A 22,953-nucleotide genomic window follows, 5' to 3' on the forward strand; every position below is an offset into this window, starting at 1 on the left:
TACGGCTCCTGTAATATACTATATCGGTAATCTTATAGGAATTCCGATTGGGTATACAGGGTAAATGTATGTACTTCGGAGGTACGTAACACAATACAACATGCAGTGAGGGTGCGCTGGTCAACTAACTCGCCGTGTAGTGTATGGCTATTCTTTACATCTCCTTGACACACTTTTAAAAGTCACTTCTCTAAGGGGTGATATGATAAATACAGCTGGAGCGCAATAGGGTAAGAGACAGGGTGAGAGCGGCCCCCGCAAAATGACCCCCTCAATTGTTCCTTGATATCCTCCCTCTAATACCATTTACCTTTCAACCCTTGGTATTCAGTGCATATTGAAGAAAATCACGGTATATTAATTATTATCCAGGTTCGACTATCAAATTACATCGAATATGGCTGAAATACTGGGAGTCGCAGCCAGCGCTCTCAGCTTTCTCTCGTTGTTGGAACAGGTCGTTCAGAGCATTGACAGGTTGAAAGCTTTACGTGCATTTGTCAAAACTGCATCCACGGAATTTCAAAATCTTATTGATGAAATTGGAATGATACAGGTTATTTTGACAAGCCTGACGCCGGAGATGCTGGGGTCTCTCAATAATCCATCCACGGAGCGACGTTTACGGGCCTTTCAAAAGACGCTGGAATCGGTAGAATCCATGATACAGAAGTATGAGCATCAAATCACAAAGGGGAAGCTGGGGACCATAAAGCTTGCCTTGAAAAAAGAATTACTCAAAGCCCACAGACAGGACTTGGAGAGTATCAAGGGCACGCTACTGCTTCTTCAACAAGCATCCTTTAGGTGAGTATCTGTCGTTTGCCTTTGCTTTCATGATCTAGAATGACATAGTGGCTTTTTCTTAAGTCAGAATATTCTACTTTGAGAGTCAAAAATTGGCATGTATAGAACTAATACCCTGCACCATGCGAATAGTACTTCTTTACGCGAACTTACACTTAAGATTGATTCTTCGACCCCATCAAAAACTCCCACTATACATGAGCTATACATAGATCAAGAAAAATGGTAAGCGTGATCACCATCAAAATTCTATCACTATTGCGTCGCAAATTCTAATCGTCAAAAAAGTCTACAACGAACAAAATACCAGCAATCATCACGACAACGTGATATCAATAGAAGAAAACTTCGTTTTCGAACCCCCCTGGGTTTCGTAGACAAATTGTGGACTATTGATATATCTTGTGGTTTTTCAAACTTCGCTTTCAGTATTCAAGCAAATAATGTCTTACCGTCAACATCGCCAATATTTCGTCATTGTCGACTTGGTGAAGTTGAAGAGATCCAAAAGTTGTTTGCAAATCGTCTTGCATCTCCTTTCGACTGCAATTCCTATGGTAGAAGTTTGTTGCACGTAAGTATAAGCTGACTAGCGACCTAACATTTTTCTTCCAAGATTATGTGCTGATAATGCTCAGATCGCGGCTTGGTATAATCAACTGGAGCTGTGTCAAATGTTATTGGACAATGGTGCCAATCCAGGCCAAAGGGACAATTGGGGGATGTGAGTTTCCTAGATTATAATGGTGCCCTTGTCCAAGAATGGTAGCTGATGCACCATAGGTCCCCTATCGGTCTAGTGAATACGACTGCAGGAGATTGGATCAATCGCCCTGAGAAAATTTCCCTCATCGTTGAACTATACCGATTGTTTGCTCAAGATTTCGGAGATGATCTTTTCGAAGACTTTGATAGAAGTACCGGAGGGAGGTCTGGCTTCCGGGGTCCCCCTCAAGCTCTCTCTTTAATACAAGAGTACTCGTTTAGGTCTTATTCAGATCTACCTCTTGATGTTCGGTTCAGACGAGCAATGAGCCTTGATAATTGGTGTGTGGCATGTGCATCACCAACTACGCTCCGAATTGCGATGGGCGGTGATATCATCGACCCTGCTGCATATCTTCTCAAAAATATTCACCAAGAGACTCTCCTTTATCAAATTGTAAGGGGTATGGCGCTTGACCTTTCTGCTAAAAGAACCAAAAATCTTCATCAATGGCGTCATCTTCTTTCCGATGCAATTGCAGCCTCTGCAGATCCCTGTCAGTTAACGTTCAGGCACGGCAGACCTGATACGCCCTTTTCACACTTTCTGGACTATTTCACAAAAGACTGGGGTGAAATTAAGCGAGCTGGATATGATTTCAATCCCATTGTTCGAGTATGGGCGTCAGAGCTCAAATTGGCAGGTGTTAACCTCGCACATTACGGGGCGAGGGAGAAAGCCCTATACACATCCGGTGTCGTGAATCCAGATCAGTGGGTATATGTTGGCCTTGGAAAATCCGCCCCGTCGTATGTTCTTGGCGAGGGTAGTTTTCTCAGGTTTCATTTCCTCTCTCTCGAATATGGCTCCAATCCTGAAGATTGGAAGTTATGGGTATCCAATCCAGTAGATGAACTGGTGGGGGAATTTTGGGAAATGACAGAGAAGAGAGAGGAATTCATGCCTGGTACATGGATAGATTAGTCTTGTGAAGACTATGTCCACTTGCTCGCAGTCACCGCCATCAACCATCGCTCATCTAGGCACTGTATGCCTGACCTTGAGCACAGGGCAGTCATTCCAGAGATTTGCCACTGAGAAATCTTCGGACATCGTTGGTCTTCCAGGGTCAATTGACTTCCGATCATCACGGCACAATTACTCCGTAAGCTGGACGCCCGGTCCATGCATTGCTCAATCAATGCTTTTTGCCGGACCTAGACACTGTCCCGACACATTTTGCCCTAGTCAGTCTTTTTCCCGCACTAGAGAGAGTATACCGATTGATATTGGCAATTTTCAATTTCGGCAAGCCTCACTCCCGATCGTAGCATTAAATTCTATGGGGTTTACACTGTATACATATTTCAAATAGATTAATCCCTATCAAAAAAGGATCTTGTGGGTTATGGCGAAATACGCGAGGCAACTTCCGATGGGAATGAATTAATTAAGATGTATAAAAACGCAGAAATGAACAAACATACAACAGTGAGTATTCGCTGGTGGTCACCCACCCAATTACTAACTCAGCAGCATGTGGCATCCAGACGGCTGATCGCTTTATGGGCCCTATCATCGTAGGATTCAGTGTGACCACCTGTAAACAATGGCATTGTGAATATAAGGAACAGTGTCGTATATTTACTGTATCACATTTCTTTATACTATCTTAAAAATTTGCTATATGTCACCAAAGGAAAGCGCCAAGTCTGCAGTCACATGTAAAGCTATTATCCCATCATATCGAATACGCAAAACTCAAGCCAGCTTCTTTCGCAAACGCAGACTGGGGCCCTGCACGAGCTCGAGCCCATCATCAAGGTTCCCCTTCGTCGCGAAGCGAATATCCTTACCATAGTGATCACGCGGCTGCCAAGGACCCCGATCCGCTGCGCGAGGGAACACACGGGGCCCGTCGATAATGTACGTCGATTTGAGTTGCACCATCGGGCGCTCCTGGAGGAGCGAAGCCTCCTGGTCCTTCACACTTGGGATGGCAGCAACAAACTTGCGCGACTCGAGCATCTTGATAAGGCGAGTGATGCATTTTGCGGTGGCTTCAGCACCCAGTGTCCACGAAGCGTTGGTGTATCCGATCACGAAGGCCGCGTTGGGGAGATCCTGCAGCATGACTCCGTTCCACATATACTTGGAGCTAATGTCGAACTTCTGCCCGTCCACTGTTAGCGCGACGCCACCGGCGATCTGTAGCTTGAGTCCGGTTGCTGTGATGATGATGTCCGCGTCGAGCGTCTCACCCGAGTTGAGGGTGATTCCCTTCTTAGTGACGGTTTTTATGGTGTCGGTGCAGATGTTAGCCTTGCCACTGCGTAGGCTGTCGAAGAAGTCGCCATCCGGGCAGACGCATAGTCGCTGGTCCCAAGGGTCGTATCGGGGCTTAAAGTGCGGGTCGAAGTCGATGTGGCTAGGGAGATGCCATTTGACGCCCAACTTTAGGTACCAGGCCGAGAGGGAGGGAAAGCACTGACAGAAGAGGAAGAAGATACGCTGTCTTTGGATCCAGATGACGCGTTGTAGTCTGTGGTAAAGACTTGTTGGCAGCAGGTAGGATAACCTACGGTTAGTGGTTCCGTTAGGAATCGACTGAATCCAGGTCGGACTGCGCTGTAGCATTGTCACATTCGCCGCCTCCTTCGCCATATTTGGTAGGAGTGTGATCGCAGTGGCACCACTACCGATGATGACGACCTTCTTGTTCTTGTAGTCAAGGTCCTCGGGCCAGAATTGCGGATGAACAATTTGGCCCTGAAAGTTATCCAGACCGGGGATATCGGCCTTGAGGGGCTCTTTGTAGTCGTAATAGCCGGTGCCGAAGATTATGAAGCGCGCGGTTATGGTCTTGAGCGTACCGTCCGCATCGATGGTCAGTGACCAGGTGTTGTCAGCCTTGGACCAATTGGCAGACGATAGATGGTGGCGGAGCAGGATGTGCTCGTCGATACCATACTTCTGGGCAGTTTCGCGCATGTATTGCTTGATCGCGGGGCCGTCTGCGATAGGGTTACTGTGGTTCCAGGGATTGAAGGCGAAGCCGAAGGTGAATAGATCCGAATCTGAGCGAATGCCGGGGTAGCGGAACAAGTCCCAAGTACCACCTAGGTCCTCGCGAGCTTCGAGAATCGCATAGCTGAAGCCAGGCAGCTGGTCTTGGATGTGATAGGCGGAGTTGATGCCGGATATTCCTGCACCAACGATAATCACATCGAAGTGCGACTTTGACTCCGTAGTGACGTGGCTGTTCATGATGAACTAAGATGGAGAGAAGTGAGGATGAATATCAGAGTCGGGGCACAACGTGATTTAAAAGGAACTTATGTGCCTCGGTTTCAACGCGAGCGGTAAAGATTTGCCATGCATACTGTATAGTACCATGTTCGTGTGTCTGCCATGTGGAGAAGGGGGAGCTAGATTCGTCCCAGTTTGAGATGCCGAAAATATTCCTTCAGTCCATTTGACTCTCTACAGATACAGCCGAGGGCGTCTCCACATCCCCAGATCATTTCGGCCCCAACCAAGAAACAAAAGGACCAATGGTTTCCCTTTCACTCTTTATGAATAGAGTAAGTAACACTGTGGACCAGGGTCTTAGGCCCGGGCCCGGTGCTGTTCGGCTGTCGTCGGCTGTTAATACTAGATTCCAGAAGTCATCAATTGTCATTCCTACAACAAGGGGAGTTTGTGGTTAGTGCCCTTTTCACCACTGTCTCTCATGATTACAATCATCCATCGTCACCACCGCCTAGAATCAGGTATGTTTAGAAGGACAAGTATATTGGTAATGGCACTTTGTTAAACTTGAAAGTGACTTCCATCATGTCGAAAGAAGATTTTTGAAGGTTGGTTTTTGTTTGGTATCTGGATGTTTGATATTTGTGCCTTGGAGATAAAGCATCAAACCTCATCTAGTTAACTAGTTAGATGGTAACTAAATACTCTAGAGTTCCTTTATCCTCTTTTCCAATACAACTCTTCTCTTCTTCTCATTTCTTATGATCATTCCTTGTATTCGAATCTCACCTCATCACTTCTTCTTCTTCTCTGTCTCCATCTTCGATGATCATTTTCCCTCAGCTAGTTTGTCAATGTCACCTCCTTGTTTCTCTGCTAAGGTCGTCACTAAGTACTAGTTAGATACTCCAAGCAGCGGTTGTTATTGCTTCGGCAGAGAGAAGCACTGACTCGGCTCATTCGGCGGGAGTATTGGAATATTAGGTTTCGGCAATCAGCGCTCTTCTACCAAAATATCCACACTTTACGATCGGTGATGGAACAGAAATTCCGAGAACTACAGAAGCTCATGTGGTGAGTCCTTGGGTCGCACGGACCGGCCATATAGCTACCATTTCACTCGCATAAGGAATAACCGAGCCCATGGCTCAATAAAAGGCACCCGCTCCTCATCGGAGAACATTTCTTTCCTCATTTAAACTTGTGGTGACTAGTGATTTCCACAATCGAAGACACTTCCAGCGCACATTTAGCGATGGCGCTGACTCCTGTGCCCCGGAAGTTGTGGCAGCACTCAGACCCAGCATCAACGTCGATGGGTCGTTTCCAGCGGGCGTTAGAGAAAAGGACAGGATGCAAGTTCGATGTGAGCAAGTCTTCTAGCTTTTCTTGTTTTACTGACCCCTGACGAGAACAAAATCTGTGCACATGCTTTAGTCATTCTATGATCTCTACCTCTATTCTGTGAACAACCGATCTGTCTTTTGGGATTCCTGCTGGAGATACTTGGAGATCATCCATGAAGGTTTCTACACGAAGGTGATAGATGAGCAGGCACGAATGGATAGTGTGCCAGAGTGGTTCTCTGGCGTGCGGCTCAATTTCGCAGAGAATATACTGTTCTCGCGCCTTGCAGGAGACAAAACGGGTAAAGAAGACTCTAAGATCGCCGTGACTGAGGTCCGAGAGGGCGCAGCGGATCGGCCGATCAACCTTTCGTGGGGAGAAATGAGACGAAGGGTTGGTGTGCTAGTCCAGGCTATGCGAGCTAATGGAGTCCGCCGCGGTGATCGTATCGCAGTGTGCGCAGCTAACAGCATCGAAACGCTACTCATCTTCCTTGCGTCGGCCGCACTCGGAGCCATCTTCACATCGATGTCAAGCGATCTAGGCTTGAAGGGAATTTTGGACCGGATACTCCAGACCAAGCCTCGCTGGCTCTTTATGGATGATTGGGCAGTCTATAACGGGAAGTCAATCGACCTACGCCCCAAAATGACTAGCATTGCCCAGAACATGCAGTTAATTCCTGAGTTTGAGGGGGTTGTATCACTGCCGCGGTTTACGCCACAGCCAGCGGATGTCAGCCAGGTTCCGAACGCTTGCCTACTATCTAGCTATCTCGAAAAAGCCAGACTGAGAAACGACGCCATTCAGTTTGAGCGGGTTGACTTCAGAGATCCTTGTGTCATAGTATACTCATCCGGTACGACGGGTCCGCCAAAATGCATCGTCCATTCCGTGGGCGGGGTGCTCTTGAATGGACGCAAAGAAGGCGAGTTACATATGGAATTAGGCCCAGAGAGTGTTGCACTGCAGTACACAACCACTGCCTGGATTATGTATCTACTTGGAGTCCAGGCGCTGATGTTCGGATCAAGAGTGATCCTCTACGATGGCAGCCCATTCTTACCGGATGCTACAGCTTTGGTCAGGCTAGCAGCGCAGGAGAGGTAAGTCTTTTACCACTTACCACCGGTTATTACCAGATAAGAGCTTTCTAATCACTAGACCAGGGTAACACACCTCGGAATATCGCCGCGGTGGCTCCATGAACTCCAGCGAGCAGATATCAAACCACGGGAGCTTGTAGACCTAAGCTCTCTGCAGGTAGTGTCGAGCACCGGCTCAGTATTACGGGACGAATTGTTTGAGTGGTTCTACGACGTCGCATTTCCACCATGTACCCGTCTCAACAACATTGCTGGAGGCACCGATATTGCGGGTTGTTTTGGGATAAGCAATCCGCTTGGCCCTGTGTATGTTGGAGGATGCGCTGGATACAGCCTAGGCGTCCCCGTGGATGTGTATGACTCCGCAGTCGAAGGGGCTGAGGGCATCCAGGGAGTCCCAGTGGAAGATGGTGCTCCAGGAGAATTGGTGGCCACTGCAGCCTTTCCTAACCTGCCAACCCATTTTTGGGGAGATGATAGCGGAAAGAAATACCACGACGCATATTTTGCGAGATTCGACAGTATGGCTCCCAGTGGCCCATTTCTCCGTTCTTTTCCAAGTCACAGGGTTAAACGCGTGAACGCTAACTTTTTGTAGATGTCTGGAACCATGGAGACTTCGTGTCAATCTGCCCCTCCACCAAACAACTTCTATTCCATGGCCGCGCTGACGGCGTGCTGAATCCTTCGGGTGTGCGCTTTGGATCATCTGAGATCTACCGGGTAATAGAAGCTGAGTTCACTGGCGAGATTGCCGACTCGCTCTGTGTCGGTCAGCGAAGACCAACCGATACCGATGAGCGAGTTATGTTATTTTTGCTCATGAAGGTTGGATCTCCTTTGACGCCGGTCCTGATCTCCCGCGTAAAGACCGCTATTCGAGAACATCTAAGTCCCCGCCATGTTCCAATGTTCATTTTTGAGACACCTGAAATCCCGGTATGTGAGCCGGTTCTTTCTCCACGCGATGCTGCGCGCATGAATTAATTATAAGTTATACCCACCAGACCACGGTCAATTTGAAAAAGGTTGAGCTGCCTGTGAAGCACATTGTTTCTGGCAAACGCGTTAAGCCATCGGGGACCCTGCTCAACCCGCGGAGTTTGGAATTTTACTATAGATTTGCAGAGGTCGAGAATCTATTCCGCGAGAGTAAGCTCTAAGTAAATAATCACTCATTGGGGATTTGTGATAGAATCTTCTGGGGCTCTGCTTGGATGAAAGACACCTGTAAGAATGAAATGATGTACTGTCCACGACAGATGAAAATCAAGGAGCCTCTTTGAGGTACAACGTACACTGTGTTGGTGTCTACCGGCATCCGAGTTGATTTCTCGCCCATTAAGATGAGTACAAAGCCCATATAAGCGTGATTCATTTTCTTAGCAACCACAATCAACTTAACTAAAGATAAAGGGCTTTATAACCTCATGAAGCTATATAGCTATTATAAGGAATGAGAAGCAAAGAGAGTTGCATTGAGAAAGGGGATGAAGAAACCTTATACTATATACTAACTAGCTAATGACTGATACATGATCTCTAAAGCAGAAACATCAAACACCCAGATATCCAACCGACACTAAGCAGCATTTATGCGGGCTAGAACTCGAGGAAGCTCCCTTCATCTGGATCTAGACCCCCCAGAATAAAAGGGTTGTACTCGGAAGCACTGCGGCTTGATTCAGAATTGTCATCTTGGTCGTTCTGGACATCAAGTCCTTCGTCATTTTCCTGAATCCATGACATTCCTAGCTTGCTCCGCAGAAAGCTACGCTCTTCAAGTGTAGTCCTCAAACCATTGAGCAAACCAAGGCCAGCATTGTCTGATGGGGATCGCTCGTCAATAGATGGCGTGTCTAGTAATATTTTGATCTTTTTCTCGGAGCTTTGTATTTCAGACGCTTTTGCGGCCTGGGACGTAGACCCATAGTGGACTTCAAGCTGCGCGGAAGGCAATATGGGATGATGAAATATGACACGCATCAGTCTTTCCGCGTCATGAGGCTGAGAATTTGCGGGTAATTTAAACCGAAAGTCGATGCTATTCAAAAGGACGGAGAGCTCTTGTTCGAAGATGGAAATGTTTATTTGATCCGACGGCGAGTTTGACGAGGTGTAGGGATTGAATATTGCAATGGTTTTAGACAAATTGATTTGAGCCATGGAATTGCCAATCTTGATTCGTTCTGCTGGGCGTGTGGGCTCAGCCATTTCGTCGTTTTGACCTGCCATATTGCGACGTGGAATGCTGTCTTATCCGCATACGATACTCATTTGGCTGCGAGGAGTAGTTTTAGCTTGTATTCCTTTATCTTATTTGGTATTCAACCATACATAGGACTGGAACAGGGTCTCAGATTGGCCGGTCTGTGAGCCTGCTTTGCTGCGGACTTGGGTAACTCAATTTCTGCCGGGCCCAAGACGATGAATAAGATAGATTCAGTGATTTCGAAGACAAGAAGCTCTAGGATACTGATATCTCGGTACGGATTGCTACTATATGAACAGGTGGTCGGCGTATTTTAAATTTCGGTACAGCTCGGCGAACTGAGCCGGAAAAAAAGAGATAGGAAAGCGTTCAACATAGGTCAAGGAACCAACTACTAGCCCAACAATCAGTTCACTAACCTAGGTTTTTTTGGCGTGGACCACTCGCTTGTGAGATATGTTGGTAGCTCTAGATAATATTGCTAATTAATACTTACCTTGCTTGATGTATTAGTAATAACTCGTTTTCGCGCGCTCGCACGAGCTGACTGAGATCGTTGTGTCGTTGGAAGGATCAACTTTCATTTTGCCCTAAACGCTCATTCAGACTAAGCTTTTGGCATGTATAACACGTCGATTATGTTGGATGGTAGGGTGTGGTATAAGGGGGATTTGACCGCGTGATGAACCAGACTCTACGAGTAACAAAGATACTGGAAAAACCTTGCTTTCGTCTAGAAGGAAGGAAAGGAAGAAGCTGAACTACTAGCCAGTGACATATATAGACAGAGGAAGCAAACGCTGTCAGTCATCTGACTTCAACACTGTGCCAATTACATTCCGCTGTGTCGGTGTTGTTTGTTTCTGATTTCTTTAGTATGGCAATAAAAAGCATTTTTTATGAGTGCAGCTGCATTTATTGTGCAATTTGCATGCAGAATCTGTACTTGATTGATCTATCTAGTTCTGAGGGACCTGACGCTTCTCGATGAAATTCTTCTCGCCAAAAGCCTGCTTGACCTCATTGACGGCAATGACGCGTTCGTACCAGGCGACGGTGACCGGGTACTTGGCGCGCATCTCCGCGTCGATGCCCATGGAGAAGCCCCAGGCCAGTGCTGAGGCGAGTGTGATATCGGCCATGTTGATCTTATCCGCACTGCACACCCAGGCGCGCTCCTTCAAGTGGACATCGAGGAAGGCAAGCGAGCGATCCAGCCGCTCCAGGGCGCCGTTCTCAGTAGCTTCATCGTAGGGCTTGGCTCCCCGACGCCACAAAGCCAACTGCACCACGTTATCCATGACCTCACCCTGGGAAAAGCAAATCCACTGCCGAATCGTGGCCCGCTCGACAGGCGTGCTGCCCATCAGCTGCCCGGCGGCCGGACCACTCAGAGCTATATACTCGGCAATGGCATCCGTCTCGATCAGGTTAGTGCCGTCGGCACCCTCGAAAGTGGGCACCTTGCCGAACGGGAACTTGGACAGGAATTCGGGGCTGCGGTTGGTCTCGCGCATGACGAAGTCCGGGATGGCTAGCTCTAAACCATTGAGGTTGGCAGCTGCCTGGATCTGTTGGAGGCCTGAATTAGCATCTACTTGGAAGAAGCGATTATGCAGGACGCACTCTCATGACCCGGGGGCTAGGGGTGTAGGACCAGATCTTGCCGAATGGTGCCATTGTGTGTAGAGTATATCGAGAGAAGTGTGGCTTGTGGAGAAGCGACAATACGATAAACGTTTATATATCTGTCTTTTCTCTTTTCCTTTGCATTTTTAATGGCTTGCGGGGACTGTATGTCGATTTGTAATTATCACGAAATTCAGGAACCGATCAGGACTTCTTGGCAAACGCAGCCAACCACGCGCTCTACAATCATACCCCGCCGCTATCCCATGCCGCATTGCTCGAAGCCGAATCAACCGAGTAGCGCCGGTACGGTCAAACACTTCTGAGTGTGAATCATCATGCTGGAGGCGACTCGCGGCGGGAGTGGGGAAACCACCGAGGCGAACCTCATGCCTGAGCGTTTTGCCGGCATAACTACCAAGAAGGAATTCCTATCCCCCAACGGAGGGTATGAATTTCTTCCCCTCTCCCGAGTCCTTGAGTCACCAGGCCCATTGGTGGGATCAATAACGACTGAGACCCACACCCGGTATTCCGTAATCGTCGACCAAATGTAGCAGCGTATCAGTCTTCCTCAAAAGCTCATTTTCAATGCGGAGGCTGGCCTTGAGTCTCGTTTGTCTTTGACCATTAGAACCGAAATTTTTTTTAGATCCACCGAAGCGGCTATCCATAGGTAGACCTCCGCAAGCCCAAAGCCCAACTCAACCCACTAATGGGCTGGGCTTTGGGCCCTATCTCCGGGCCCATAGCCCATAATAAGCACCAAACGATGCAAACATTTTTAAAAAATTAATTACCTTGTGTTTAAACCCCGTTCTTAGCCCTTAGATCAGGGTAATATTTCATTATTTTAATTGATACGTTACTAATAATCAGCTAAATTTATATATTACGTCTAAGCACGCGAAAAAACGCGTCATTTAGACAAGTCTTAAATAATAGAGGTTCACTCAAAAGTGGTGGTACCTACCGGTATAGGTGCCAACTGCCAAACCCCGATTTCCGGTAAATGTTGATGCCTTGGTGCCTAGTTCTGGCCTGAATTAAAGATGGGCAGAAGAATTAAAATAACCAACTAGTTACCTGAATTACCACGACACTTCCCTTAATAATCAAAGACCCTGATTTTGCTGGCGTTTACAACTCTCAAAAATGAAGCTTTTCATCCCATACAAATTGAGATATGTCGAATTTCTTGGACGATTTACAATTGTCAAAAATGAAGCTTAATGGGCCGTGGGTTGGGTTGGCCTTCGAAGGTTAGCCCCATTTATGGGCTTTGCGGAGCTCTACCCATAGGATACCGTTCTGATAGTCATCCTACCATAGGTCCGTAAGTCGTGCTGGGGGTTGCACGCTTGCTATTTTTCGACGATGCAGATGAATATAGCGTGACCATCAGGTTTATTTAGTGATTTGGTGGAGGCAGTGTGGTATTACGGCAGATTTCAGAATGATGCTAGTACCCTGGCCATCCTGCTTTTCATAGATTGACTATCAGAGACTTTTAGCTTCTTAAACACATCTCTCCCTCTGTAGCTGTGACAGAATTGGCTCAATTGACGGACCGAATTGGGATTCCCTCGTACAGATGAAAATTTAAACTAAGAGATATATTCCGACGAGCTACCAGGGCGGCGCTGTGGCCTCGAACACCAGGTCGGGTGTACTGGGATATTCTTATCTGGAAAGGAAGGGTATCTCGTTACATTCGTGCAGTAGATCTAGATATATGTGTATATAATGTGCACTGGTGTGGCTTTCTGGGTGGTATCCTTAATACATTTGCATAATTCAGGTTCGTCTATCCAGTTGCGCGCGGCTTCGAGGCGTCTAGTCAAACGCTCTCGACCGAATGTATGGTATCGGAGGTCCCCGTTTCGGCACCTGCACCGATATCGAGAACCAGAACCTATTCACAAAGCAGCAGAAGAAAAGCAGAATGACATCAGCACATTTAATGTTGAATACACGTCGCAAATACTCGAGTCGCTCTGTCCTAGCGTGCGTGGAAGCAGAGTGGGAGATGGGGCCTATCTCGTGTTAGCGACGTGGATTGCTGCATGACATGCCGCAAGTCAAATGGCATTTATTCACATTCCCACCGGGGTACTCACTCGTTGCTGTCTGGGAATTCCGAGTTCTTCTGCCGCGAGCTTTCGAGCGCCGGCGCGACGAAAGGCAGTACCACGCTGAAGATGAGGTAGGACGTGACAACCACGCGAGTCGTGCGACTATCAGGGCGCGGCCGATGGGTGGAGAAGTGCCGGATGGAAGAGGTGGCGAGCTGAGCACCGATGACTGTGGCCATGCTAGATGATGGTTGGTTGTAGAGTGAGGCGAATTTGAGGAGTTTGAAGTTTGACCAGGGGACTGGTGATGGTGACTTGAGGAGTATAATGTATGGACTATGGCAGCAACAGGAGACAGGGTGTGTGGTAGCTGGAGAGGTCAGTGTAGGTGTAGTTTTGTCGCGTGAAGGCTGACCAAAAAGCGTTCAGAGTTAAAGGTTAAATAGACTCGGTGTACTTTGAGGCGGCTAAGGATGAACGCCTCGGGGACCAAGGCTTTTTTATATATCCAGGCCGAGCAAATGGGACTATGCATGTGTACTATGTTAGGAGATTGCAAGAGTCAGATCCGCGAAGATCCCGCTAAAATTGTAAAGAGCCGCCATGGGCTGCTGCTCGCGACTGGAACAACACTGATCACTCATCTGGGGTAATCAGACACCAACTAGACAGAACGGAATCGGTGCCATGGCGGATGGGGCTGATCTTCTACAGTCACGAGATTGTAAATACATCAGTCATAGTCAACAGACAACCAGGGTGTGTCCTGTTCACGCCATCGCCGGCGTCGGCCGAGTGTGTGGGGCGAAGATTTCCCCTCCAAAGTGCTATCACCTGGGAAAGACGGTAGTAGATGATCTGTGGCATCATCGCGTTTGTAGGATTGGATACAATGGGGTCATAAAATGACGCAGGAGGTATGACATATGCGATCTCCCCTTTGTGATGGCTAGATGAAGGACTATTCAATACCGTATGGTTTAGGGGTAGAAGAATTAATGTCTCATGTTTCCATCCTTCAAACTCTCTTATCGGCACTCTTCGGCAAGGGACGACATCCTCATCATTGGCTGACAGTTGAAATGTGGGTGCAAATGATCGCAGCGGTTGATCAATCACCGAGCGTCTTGCTTCTGGTATCTTCGGATAGCTTCCACATAGTATGGCCAGGTGTGACGAGCGGAAATGGGAACCTTAACCTGCGATCTCGTATTTGATGGCTTGCTGACATGTGTCCCATAGAGATTCCTGTATGACGATCAGGACGAACGTAATATCACCAAGGTTAGGCAACAAAGGCTCTTGGGAGGACTAGTGACCATTTTGGGGCTGGTTTGGCGTTATGGAGGCTGTGTTCGTTTCGCACCGGCAAACATGCGAGCTTTGATGGGGACAGAGGATGCAAGTGGTGGTTGGGACAGGGACTAGAGTAAATCGAGTCGGCGCGCGCCTATAGGGCAACTAGATCGAAGGACGTTCATCACTAAGAGAAAACCGGGATTTGGAGGGTTTGTGAATTGCGTTAATCTCAGCCTACGCTTTCCATCCTTTGTTAATATCATTTTTACAGTGTTTTGTGTCACATTCTATGCGTTTTAACCATCAAAAGATTTACAGATTCTGTCCAATTTATACTAATATTGTGTTGAAGTATTCTCCTGTCTCATGCCTTTTCGCAAGATCGGACCTTAGGTCTTTCCAAATCCTTGAGACAAGGCGCAATAAATAAATCATTCCGCATGATGCCGCAGAAAGTGTGGTAACTAACCAGCAGCCAAAGAAGCACAACCGTGACTGACAATATCTGTAGATTGTCAGTATTCATCATTACTATTGTGAAAGAAAAAAGTACTTACTGTCCCAAGCACTGAAAAAAAGCGCGAAGGCAGCTCCTGGCCTATGGTGCAGGTGCAAGTGGTAAAAACCCCTAATGGGAAGGTCAAAGCCCACCATCCCAAGTTAAAAGGAAATTTTCTCGTCTTTATCATCGTCGCAACTGCGAAGCAGAGCCAAACGATACCAAAGGCCCACAGTAACATTCCGATCAAAAATCCGACACTGTAGAATATTTCACCAGTTGATTCACTCAGGGTGTGCGTCTTGGGGAAAATTGTCCGGGCACTTTTTCCGAGTTTTTGGATACTATGAACTGTCAGAAGATGAGCCGGATAAAACATATGCTTGGAGTGGAATTACCCAAAACCGCCCTGTCCAAGTGGACCCAGGGGAAGAAACACGCTTACGAGCACTCCCTTTGGTGGAAGCTTGTAGAGCACCAGGCGTTGCAAATATATACAGATAACCATCATCGCGAGAGGCACACCGATTCCCCACAGAATATAGCTTGCCAGGATGGTAGCAAGGGCAAGTTGTGCGTTCGGCAGAATATCTGCAACAATGGCCCCTGATGCCGCCGCGACAACACAAGAGACAATTGGCAGAAGCCAAGCCGCAGTCATGGAGGAAAGATCGAGGCCATTCTCCCTCGTTGATCTGCAAATTAGTGTTAACGGAGAATCAAGCCCAAAAAGGAGAGACCGCATACAGTAGAAATGGTATTCCAATGGCAACCAGAACCGATATCACTGCATCGAAAATCCACACTGCCCAAATAAAATAGGCTGCACCGTCCCCCCAAGGCGACACACAGACAAAGCAGAACATATTGATTATTGTGGCAAGCCCCATCGGGAAAGTACCCAGGAATAGTGACTGGACTGGATGAGTGACCATAACTCTGAAGATTTCCGGATACAAGATGTAGCGCAGGATAGTAATGGCCAGAAAGACTGTGAAATACACCACGTTCAACACGAAGATGATGACGGAGAGGTAGTAAAGCCATTTTGCATTGTAAGGAAGGGTGTTGAGCAGAATGGACACGATTCCTGTTCCCATATTGACAGAGAACCAGCTGGTGCTGCAGTTAGCATCTGATTCTCAATGATAGTCTATTTGGACTCACGCTGGAGTAAAATTCCGGACAACTTTTCGCCAACCGACATCGTGTTTTGACCTCTCGACAATCTCTGGGATTTCTGGTCCTAGCATCTCTTTCTTCTCAGCAACAAGTGGAGGATGCCAGACTATAGAGATGACTTGGTATTCTGGGAGGTTGGAATATATTGAGTACAATGGTAAGCAGCGATGAAGTTAAAAGGGGAAATGGGAGGTAACGGGTTAAATTCCGAGCAGAACCGAATCCAAACTCATGGTCATTTAAGCCGTGGACTGTTCGACAATGTCGGCCGAAAAGGACTCTATGACAAAGAGGATAGTCGCTTTAACTTCTCAGTAGTGCGAACGCAGAGTACGGTAACAGTGCAATGCCATGCCAGTATGTCTGGTTGCCGAAAACCTATCTAGGTACTCGTTTCAGAATGTGCCGAGCCAATGGCATTGCTCGACCAGATCCAATACTAGTAAGGCGCGCTACTACACGTAGTAAGCCCTGAAAATATTCTAGTTAAAAAAGGTCGTGGAAAGATTTACCAGTAGATACTGAAGAGGGGAACGCTCTCTGGCATACGGGTCGGTTTAGCAACTGCAATCCGACTACATATCAAGTAAGTGGAACAGAAAGAACCCAGGCGCATGCCTGCAAAACGTGATTTTTCGAGAGGTGTAGAAGTGTTTTTTTCCTATATCTGCAACTATCTGCTGCTTGTATCCTGTACAAATCAATGCGTACATACTAAAATTTCTTTGCGCAAAAGGAATGTACTGAAAAGGCAGACACGTAGTGAGGGTGCTTCAAGCTCCCCTGAACTACAATACCTAAGGCTCTAAGCCAGTGGATTATGGTCTGGCACAAATAGGTTACATAACGACCCAGCGACGAAATTTGGGCACAGACCCCCAACGGCGCACACGGCAGGGCTCGGCGACATCGACATAGCACTGGCATAGGAAAGACAACCAAGACCAACAAAACGTGGCTCGAAAAGTGGTCCTTTTCTCCAACAGCCAGGCGGCCATCCAGGCAGTTCACACAATGGTGCTTCTTGCTTCTTCGGACTTCGCTGGCAATGGAACCCTCCCATTTCTCTTAGAACACTATCAAATCATTGAAGGTGGTATTTTATTGATTTTATTTCCTTTGTAACATTAAACAAGATACCACCTGTGTAATATAATATCTTTCATGATAGGTTAGCACATAAAAAATACATATCAATCGCTTAATGCTGATCGGAATTGGTCATTCCATCAATCTTAGCTCGAGCGCTTCGGAGGAGCTCATTCCATTGCTCGTCTGTGCGGTCAAGGTGAGGCACGTCCGCGCCCTTCTGCACTGCAGCACGCTTGTCGATCTCATCTACCCAGTTCTTGAGAGCCGGGAACTCAGATAGATCGATCTCCAGCATTTGAGGACCACGGCGGACCCACGTGTAGTTGGTGATGTCGGCGATTGTGTACTTAGAGCCTGCCAGGTAGGTGCTCTCTTTCAGACGGTATTCAAGGACCGAGTAAAGGCGCTTGGTCTCGTCAATGTACCGCTTGATGGCGTAGTCGGAGCGCACACTGGCGACAAGTCGGAAGTGGTTTGCTTGGCCTAGAGACATAACAATCAGATAAAGCCCGAGAAATCCATCTCCTGTTTTCAACATACCCTGCATCGGACCAATTCCACCTGTTTGGAACATCAGCCAGGATACCTGCTCAATGTATTCAGGAGTGCCAGGCGCATAGCTAATCTTGCGGTCGGTGTCGTATTTGTTGACGAGGTAAAGCATAATGGAACCACTCTCAAAAACGCGCTGTGGGCCGTCGATGAGGGCAGGGATGCGGCCATTGGGGTTAATCTTTAAGAACCACCTAGGTTTTGATCGTTATTAGCAGGAGGACTTCTGTGCTAGGGATGCCAAGGATAATCGTACTCCTCCTTCTGAATGCTGCTTCCAATATCGATTAGCTCAGTCTTATAGGAGAGACCAAGCTCCTCCAAGGTGATAGAGGCCTTGATGCCGTTGGCAGTATTCCAGGTATAGAGTGTGATATCAGACGACATGGTGAGGGAGACGCGGACTGTGGATGAGAGAATAGAGAGTGGCGAAGCAGGTTTGAACGAGCTGGCGCTGAGTGAGGAAACAACTCCGGGGAGTGTACGGGGGACTCTTATGCCCCGCGACTCAGCGTTGAGCTGTATACACCCCGTGGTTTCCAGTCAATTTGTCAGCTACAATTCTCACCAATTATGTCATTTCCTGAGGGCGATGTCGAACCAATACCCTATTTGCGCGAAGTTTTGGCTGCCGAAAGAAGCCTCCGTTGTTTCCCAGGTTGGTCTTAATCTTTCGGTGGCCATTCGGGCCGAAACTTGGCCTTTCGGTTAAGCGCGGCGACGGTCGGATACGAAATCTGCGCCTCCAGGATGTAGCCGAGACTTCGAGGTGAATATTGATTCATGTCTTAGTAGCCTCGTAAACGAAGTGCAAGCTGACAGGGACTTTACCCCGTTTTCTCAAAATTAACCACCTTCTGGGGGTAGTCCACAACAGCACGGGTCACAGGCCTTTTACAGCAAGCGGAGTTTTGGGTCTCCGTATCTAGCGGACGCCCTACGCTACAGTGTGCTGGCTGTTCAAAGACCTAAACGAGATGAATCTGTACCTACTAGGGATAGAAAATAGGAGCTCGGCGTAGCAAGAATCAAGATGCACATGGGTTATGGAACGTGTTTGTTTCAGGACTGTAGTGTAGATACATCCGTCTCTTCATTCCCTTCTTCTCTTCCTCGGAGTTAGTCAGTCAGTTAGTCCATTACAATTCATATTAGCCTCAGATCCATAGGTTCCTCTCCCAGAGCAAGGTCTGTGGGGCATTCGACCTAAGGGGATCACGATGAATTCCCCGGGGATGAATAACATGACGAAACGCGCGCATTGAAATCGTAACTGACCGGGGGCTCTGGGTCAGTATACGCTACTTTGAACTTTGAATTATGGAAGTCAAGCAGGACGGTAATTGAATTCAAGGAGAAAATGCCGTGCTGGCATGCAGCAATATATAAACCAAAATAACCGTCGACATCCTCTTTTCCATTTATGGGAACAGAGAATCACAAGCAATGTTTGACGATCGCGTTGATAGAGCATCAATTGTGGTGACTGCTTTATTTGCCTTTCTCAAGTACTTCTCTCTCCAGCGCTTCCCGTCTTCCAGTGCTCTTCGGGTCGTAAAACGGCACTTCTCCAAGACTGACAGCGCGGTGGCCAGCCCGAGGACCAACATCTTCGTAGTCCCAAGTCGCAGCGTGATATGTGGACCGGTTATCCCAGACAGCTATCATAGGTGTCAGCTACAAGCAGTTTGCAAACATAAATACGAGACGACATACCGAGATCATTCGGGTTTTGCCAGCGGTGGCGCACTTGCAGATCATGATTCTCCATGATCAAGTTTACGAACCAGTCGGTGAGATGCTTGCTCTCTTCATCGCTCAGTCCGTTGATTTTCTCCACATGAGTGCCAATAGCGAAGATACTCTTCCATCCTGTGACAGGATTGGTGCGGATTACTGGGTGCTCAGCACGCAGATCTTCCCCGATATTCTCAGGGGCACCGCGAGGGCCCTTGAAAACCTCGAATCCGCTATCCTTCGCAAACTGATTGAATTGAGGCTGCGAAAAGGTTGCCTCCAACCCTTCCAAGAATTTCTGGTAAGGTGGTGAAAGGCGGTCATATAGCTCGTATCCCGAAGCCCACAGAGTATCTAGACTTGTGCATAAGCACTACAAGATCATAAGAGTAGGAGTATTAATGCTTACCTCCGCCAGTCCTTGGGAGAACGGTCAAACGCAAGATCGTATAGTCGCTCGGAATAGGTTCAAATGTAATGTCGCTATGCCACTCCTTTCTGGCAGTCTGGTGGCGGGTAACGCGGGATTTGTAGAGCTTTTTGCCCTCCTGTGAGTTGATCACGCTGATTTCGTCATCCTTGACACCTTGCTCTCGGCGTGAGTTAGCAATCGGGTGGACATGTAGTCCGGAAGTCTTCGGCTTTCCCGAGAGCTCTCCAAGTCGCTGAGCCAATTCCTTTTGCATGTCATCTGTCAGAGCATCCTGCTTGCGGAAGAAGACAACTCCTCGCTGGGAAACTAGAATAGGGTTATGAGTCTAGAATTGATATGAGAGATGAGGTTCGACTGACTGGTAATGGCAAGATCTCGAAGCAGATCATCGGAGTTCGGAGCACACAAGAAGTCCTTCAGGCTTGCATTGGGAAACTCGCGTCCAATGACTGGCGTGACATCAAAGGACTCAAAAGCATCCAAAGCACCACTAAGTTTCAAAGGCGCTCGTCCGGGGCCTGGTGCAATAGGGACTGCGGTCTCGGTGGTAAGAGAGGGAGCCATATTTGTAGAGAAAAATTTACTCGTTTTCCAGAGGATTTAGAATCTTGAAATTCAGTGGCGATCAAAACGGAGGGGAAGAAGGTTCGTTTTATATCCTATTTCATCAGATCTACCAGTATCTCTATCTCGATATGTAACATCAGCTACAGTGTTTTGCTCACGTTTAATCGCAACCCCGCTTTGGACGAATACTGACGAACATCCTCCTCTCTACCTCCGGAAAGTAGATCTTGGCAAATGGGTAGATGAAAATGATTGTGAACCCGAGTGCCACTAGAGGCCGATTACGCCGTCGGTAGTGTGGGGCATCATGTACGACGGGTTCCAAAAGCGGGGGAAGACTAACGAAGGGAGAACTTGCCAAGTTTAGAATATGGGAGGTGTTGTGATAGGCAGAGAAATGTTAGTGATGTAACAGCACGCCTTTGAGTGTTGCCGGCGAATAGAACACCAATCAGCACCGTACGATCAGACGCTGAGGAGCTCGGTACAATGGCAAAGCTAATGACATCCGAATAAACTCGCCTCTCCATATACTGATAACCGACATCTACCGAGAGAAATTATATTGAATAATCTAGAGTGATTTGCTGTTATGTGAGCATTCTACGTCGGGCCGTCATGTGCCGAAAGCTGATGCTCGCCGACACAGTAGTTCCGGCTTCCCTAGGGCCAAATGAAAAGAAAAAAAAAGGCCGAACATAGTCCCTCCTGTAGATCGAAAGACTCAGCTAATTTTTGAATTATTCCTCAAGGGAAATTTGCGATGATGTTTGAGGCTAATAAACATAGCTAGAACGCATTTTAAACATGTACGAAAAACAAGTACAATGGCATAGTGTAGAGAACTAGGCTGTGTAGTCATTTCATCGCCCTCGGATCTTCCCTAATACCGATATCAACCGCGCGAGCTGTTTAAAGTTCGGTATTTGGAGGCACACTTGCAATATGACAGAGTTTATTGTGAAACTACACTATAGATGACAAATTTAAAAAATGGTTTACTTAGGTATAAAAGAGAGCATATCAGGCCCTACTTTCTGTGATCAAAAAAATAAGGAACTGAAAGAAAATGTTCAAGGGATTGATCTTCATTACTGGGGCCTCTGGCTTTATTGGCAGTGCCACTGCCGTGGAAGCTCTAAAGGCCGGATATCAACTACGAGTTTGTCTTCGCAAGCCCTCGGACCACCTTCAGACCTTGTTATCACAGTACAGCAAGCAAATCGAATATGTCATCATTCCAGACCTCACCGATGAAACGGCATTCAGTGGCAAGCTGGACGGTGTGGATTTTGTGCTCCACCTTGCATCACCTCTTCCTCATGGCACCGACAAGGAAACGTACTTCACTCCAGCGGTTAAAGGAACCACTGCCTTGCTGAAAGCGGCAGCCAAGGTACCGAGCATCAAGAAGATCGTGATTACCTCCTCCTCGGCTGCATTAGTTCCATTGACTGGTCTTCCAGATGGTGGAGTTATTAAAGGTAAACCACATTCTTTCTTTGGCTCCATATCGGCATGGTACTGACACCTTTTTCAGAGGACAATGACTGGGATCTCTCAGTCGATGAAAGTGGAAGTTTCGAGGACCCCGCAAACCCAGCTGCGACACCCATGGTACTATATATGGCTTCTAAACTGCTTGCAAACAACGCCACCTGGGACTTCTGGAAAACAGCCAAACCACAGTACGCCTTGGTCTCGATGCACCCAGGATTTGTGTATGGTCCCAATCTCATGCAGACATCTGCGGCAGGAATTATGGGAGGGTCCAACTCGGCTCTATGGGGATTTATCATGGCAGGCACCCCGACTGGATTTTTGACAGCAGTGCATGTTCAGGATGTGGCTGAAGCGCATATCAGAGCGCTAGATCCGAAGGTCGTGGATGGCTCGAAGTATCTGCTAGTTGGAGAAAGTACTACAGTGCCAGATATTGCGCGGTTTGTGAAAAAGCATTACCCAGATGCGGGATCAGTCATCACCGAGGATGCGCAAGGTGTGTTGGATCGAACCAATACGACCAAGGCGGAGACGGAGCTTGGAATGAAATGGCGCCCATTCGAGGACATGGTGCAGGGGGTGATGGATCAGCAGCTTGATTTTATCAAGAATCCATCGGGCAAGATTTGAATGACAGGGCCCAACAAATCAATAGCAAGTCAACCATCGAATTCAAGTTAGATTTATGACAAGTATGGGGCGGTTATGTATGTGGGAATGAGACTGGAAGCAACGCTGCAGAGTTAGAATTGATTCCACAATTATCTATACAAGAATCAAGTTGGTTGTAAATTAACTTGACTGCTAAAGTACTTTTATTAGCCATTGGCTTGGCTGGGTTAAGCCAGGAAAAGCTAAGCCGCGAAATAATACAACAATGTAGAGAATTAGGGTTCCGTTGCTTGATTAGGTTTTCTTCGGCCTAAAATTGAAGCACAAAAGTCCGAATTTCGTA

At 47.5% G+C, this 22,953-nt stretch overlaps 10 protein-coding genes across 10 annotated transcripts; 3 read left to right on the plus strand and 7 right to left on the minus strand.

Annotated features, from left to right (window-relative positions):
- Positions 1–3,274: 3,274 nt before the first annotated feature.
- N7517_004023 (flavin-containing monooxygenase) lies at positions 3,275–4,780 on the minus strand (the record flags this gene model as incomplete). Its single annotated transcript, XM_056721753.1, has 1 exon — positions 3,275–4,780. The coding sequence occupies one exon, from the start codon at positions 4,778–4,780 to the stop codon at positions 3,275–3,277; it is 1,506 nt and encodes a 501-aa protein (XP_056578003.1).
- A 1,240-nt stretch (positions 4,781–6,020) lies between these two features.
- On the plus strand, positions 6,021–8,381 carry N7517_004024 (AMP-dependent synthetase/ligase; the record flags this gene model as incomplete). The annotated part of the gene is made up of 5 exons (XM_056721754.1): positions 6,021–6,131; positions 6,203–7,218; positions 7,282–7,739; positions 7,817–8,157; positions 8,226–8,381. The coding sequence occupies 5 exons, from the start codon at positions 6,021–6,023 to the stop codon at positions 8,379–8,381; spliced, it is 2,082 nt and encodes a 693-aa protein (XP_056578004.1).
- Positions 8,382–8,820: 439 nt separating this feature from the next.
- Positions 8,821–9,453, minus strand: N7517_004025 (uncharacterized protein; the record flags this gene model as incomplete). Its single annotated transcript, XM_056721755.1, has 1 exon — positions 8,821–9,453. One exon carries the CDS (start codon positions 9,451–9,453, stop codon positions 8,821–8,823), a length of 633 nt encoding a protein of 210 aa, XP_056578005.1.
- Positions 9,454–10,389: 936 nt separating this feature from the next.
- N7517_004026 (glutathione S-transferase family protein) lies at positions 10,390–11,110 on the minus strand (the record flags this gene model as incomplete). The annotated part of the gene is made up of 2 exons (XM_056721756.1): positions 10,390–11,001; positions 11,057–11,110. 2 exons carry the CDS (start codon positions 11,108–11,110, stop codon positions 10,390–10,392), a joined length of 666 nt encoding a protein of 221 aa, XP_056578006.1.
- Positions 11,111–11,397: 287 nt separating this feature from the next.
- Positions 11,398–11,616, plus strand: N7517_004027 (uncharacterized protein; the record flags this gene model as incomplete). The annotated part of the gene is made up of 1 exon (XM_056721757.1): positions 11,398–11,616. One exon carries the CDS (start codon positions 11,398–11,400, stop codon positions 11,614–11,616), a length of 219 nt encoding a protein of 72 aa, XP_056578007.1.
- A 1,445-nt stretch (positions 11,617–13,061) lies between these two features.
- N7517_004028 (uncharacterized protein) lies at positions 13,062–13,373 on the minus strand (the record flags this gene model as incomplete). The annotated part of the gene is made up of 2 exons (XM_056721758.1): positions 13,062–13,095; positions 13,180–13,373. 2 exons carry the CDS (start codon positions 13,371–13,373, stop codon positions 13,062–13,064), a joined length of 228 nt encoding a protein of 75 aa, XP_056578008.1.
- A 1,424-nt stretch (positions 13,374–14,797) lies between these two features.
- N7517_004029 (TDT family transporter) lies at positions 14,798–16,185 on the minus strand (the record flags this gene model as incomplete). The annotated part of the gene is made up of 5 exons (XM_056721759.1): positions 14,798–14,938; positions 14,991–15,276; positions 15,331–15,627; positions 15,680–16,048; positions 16,100–16,185. The coding sequence occupies 5 exons, from the start codon at positions 16,183–16,185 to the stop codon at positions 14,798–14,800; spliced, it is 1,179 nt and encodes a 392-aa protein (XP_056578009.1).
- Positions 16,186–17,315: 1,130 nt separating this feature from the next.
- On the minus strand, positions 17,316–18,145 carry N7517_004030 (glutathione S-transferase family protein; the record flags this gene model as incomplete). Its single annotated transcript, XM_056721760.1, has 3 exons — positions 17,316–17,689; positions 17,747–17,952; positions 18,015–18,145. The coding sequence occupies 3 exons, from the start codon at positions 18,143–18,145 to the stop codon at positions 17,316–17,318; spliced, it is 711 nt and encodes a 236-aa protein (XP_056578010.1).
- Positions 18,146–19,249: 1,104 nt separating this feature from the next.
- N7517_004031 (TauD/TfdA dioxygenase family protein) lies at positions 19,250–20,492 on the minus strand (the record flags this gene model as incomplete). The annotated part of the gene is made up of 4 exons (XM_056721761.1): positions 19,250–19,419; positions 19,475–19,849; positions 19,905–20,234; positions 20,288–20,492. The coding sequence occupies 4 exons, from the start codon at positions 20,490–20,492 to the stop codon at positions 19,250–19,252; spliced, it is 1,080 nt and encodes a 359-aa protein (XP_056578011.1).
- Positions 20,493–21,564: 1,072 nt separating this feature from the next.
- Positions 21,565–22,628, plus strand: N7517_004032 (NAD(P)-binding protein; the record flags this gene model as incomplete). Its single annotated transcript, XM_056721762.1, has 2 exons — positions 21,565–21,979; positions 22,036–22,628. 2 exons carry the CDS (start codon positions 21,565–21,567, stop codon positions 22,626–22,628), a joined length of 1,008 nt encoding a protein of 335 aa, XP_056578012.1.
- Positions 22,629–22,953: the final 325 nt, after the last annotated feature.

This window comes from Penicillium concentricum, assembly GCF_028827145.1.
Source record: "Penicillium concentricum strain IBT 3081 chromosome Unknown utg000002l_segment0_segment0, whole genome shotgun sequence".
Classification (NCBI taxonomy): Eukaryota; Fungi; Ascomycota; class Eurotiomycetes; order Eurotiales; family Aspergillaceae; genus Penicillium; species Penicillium concentricum.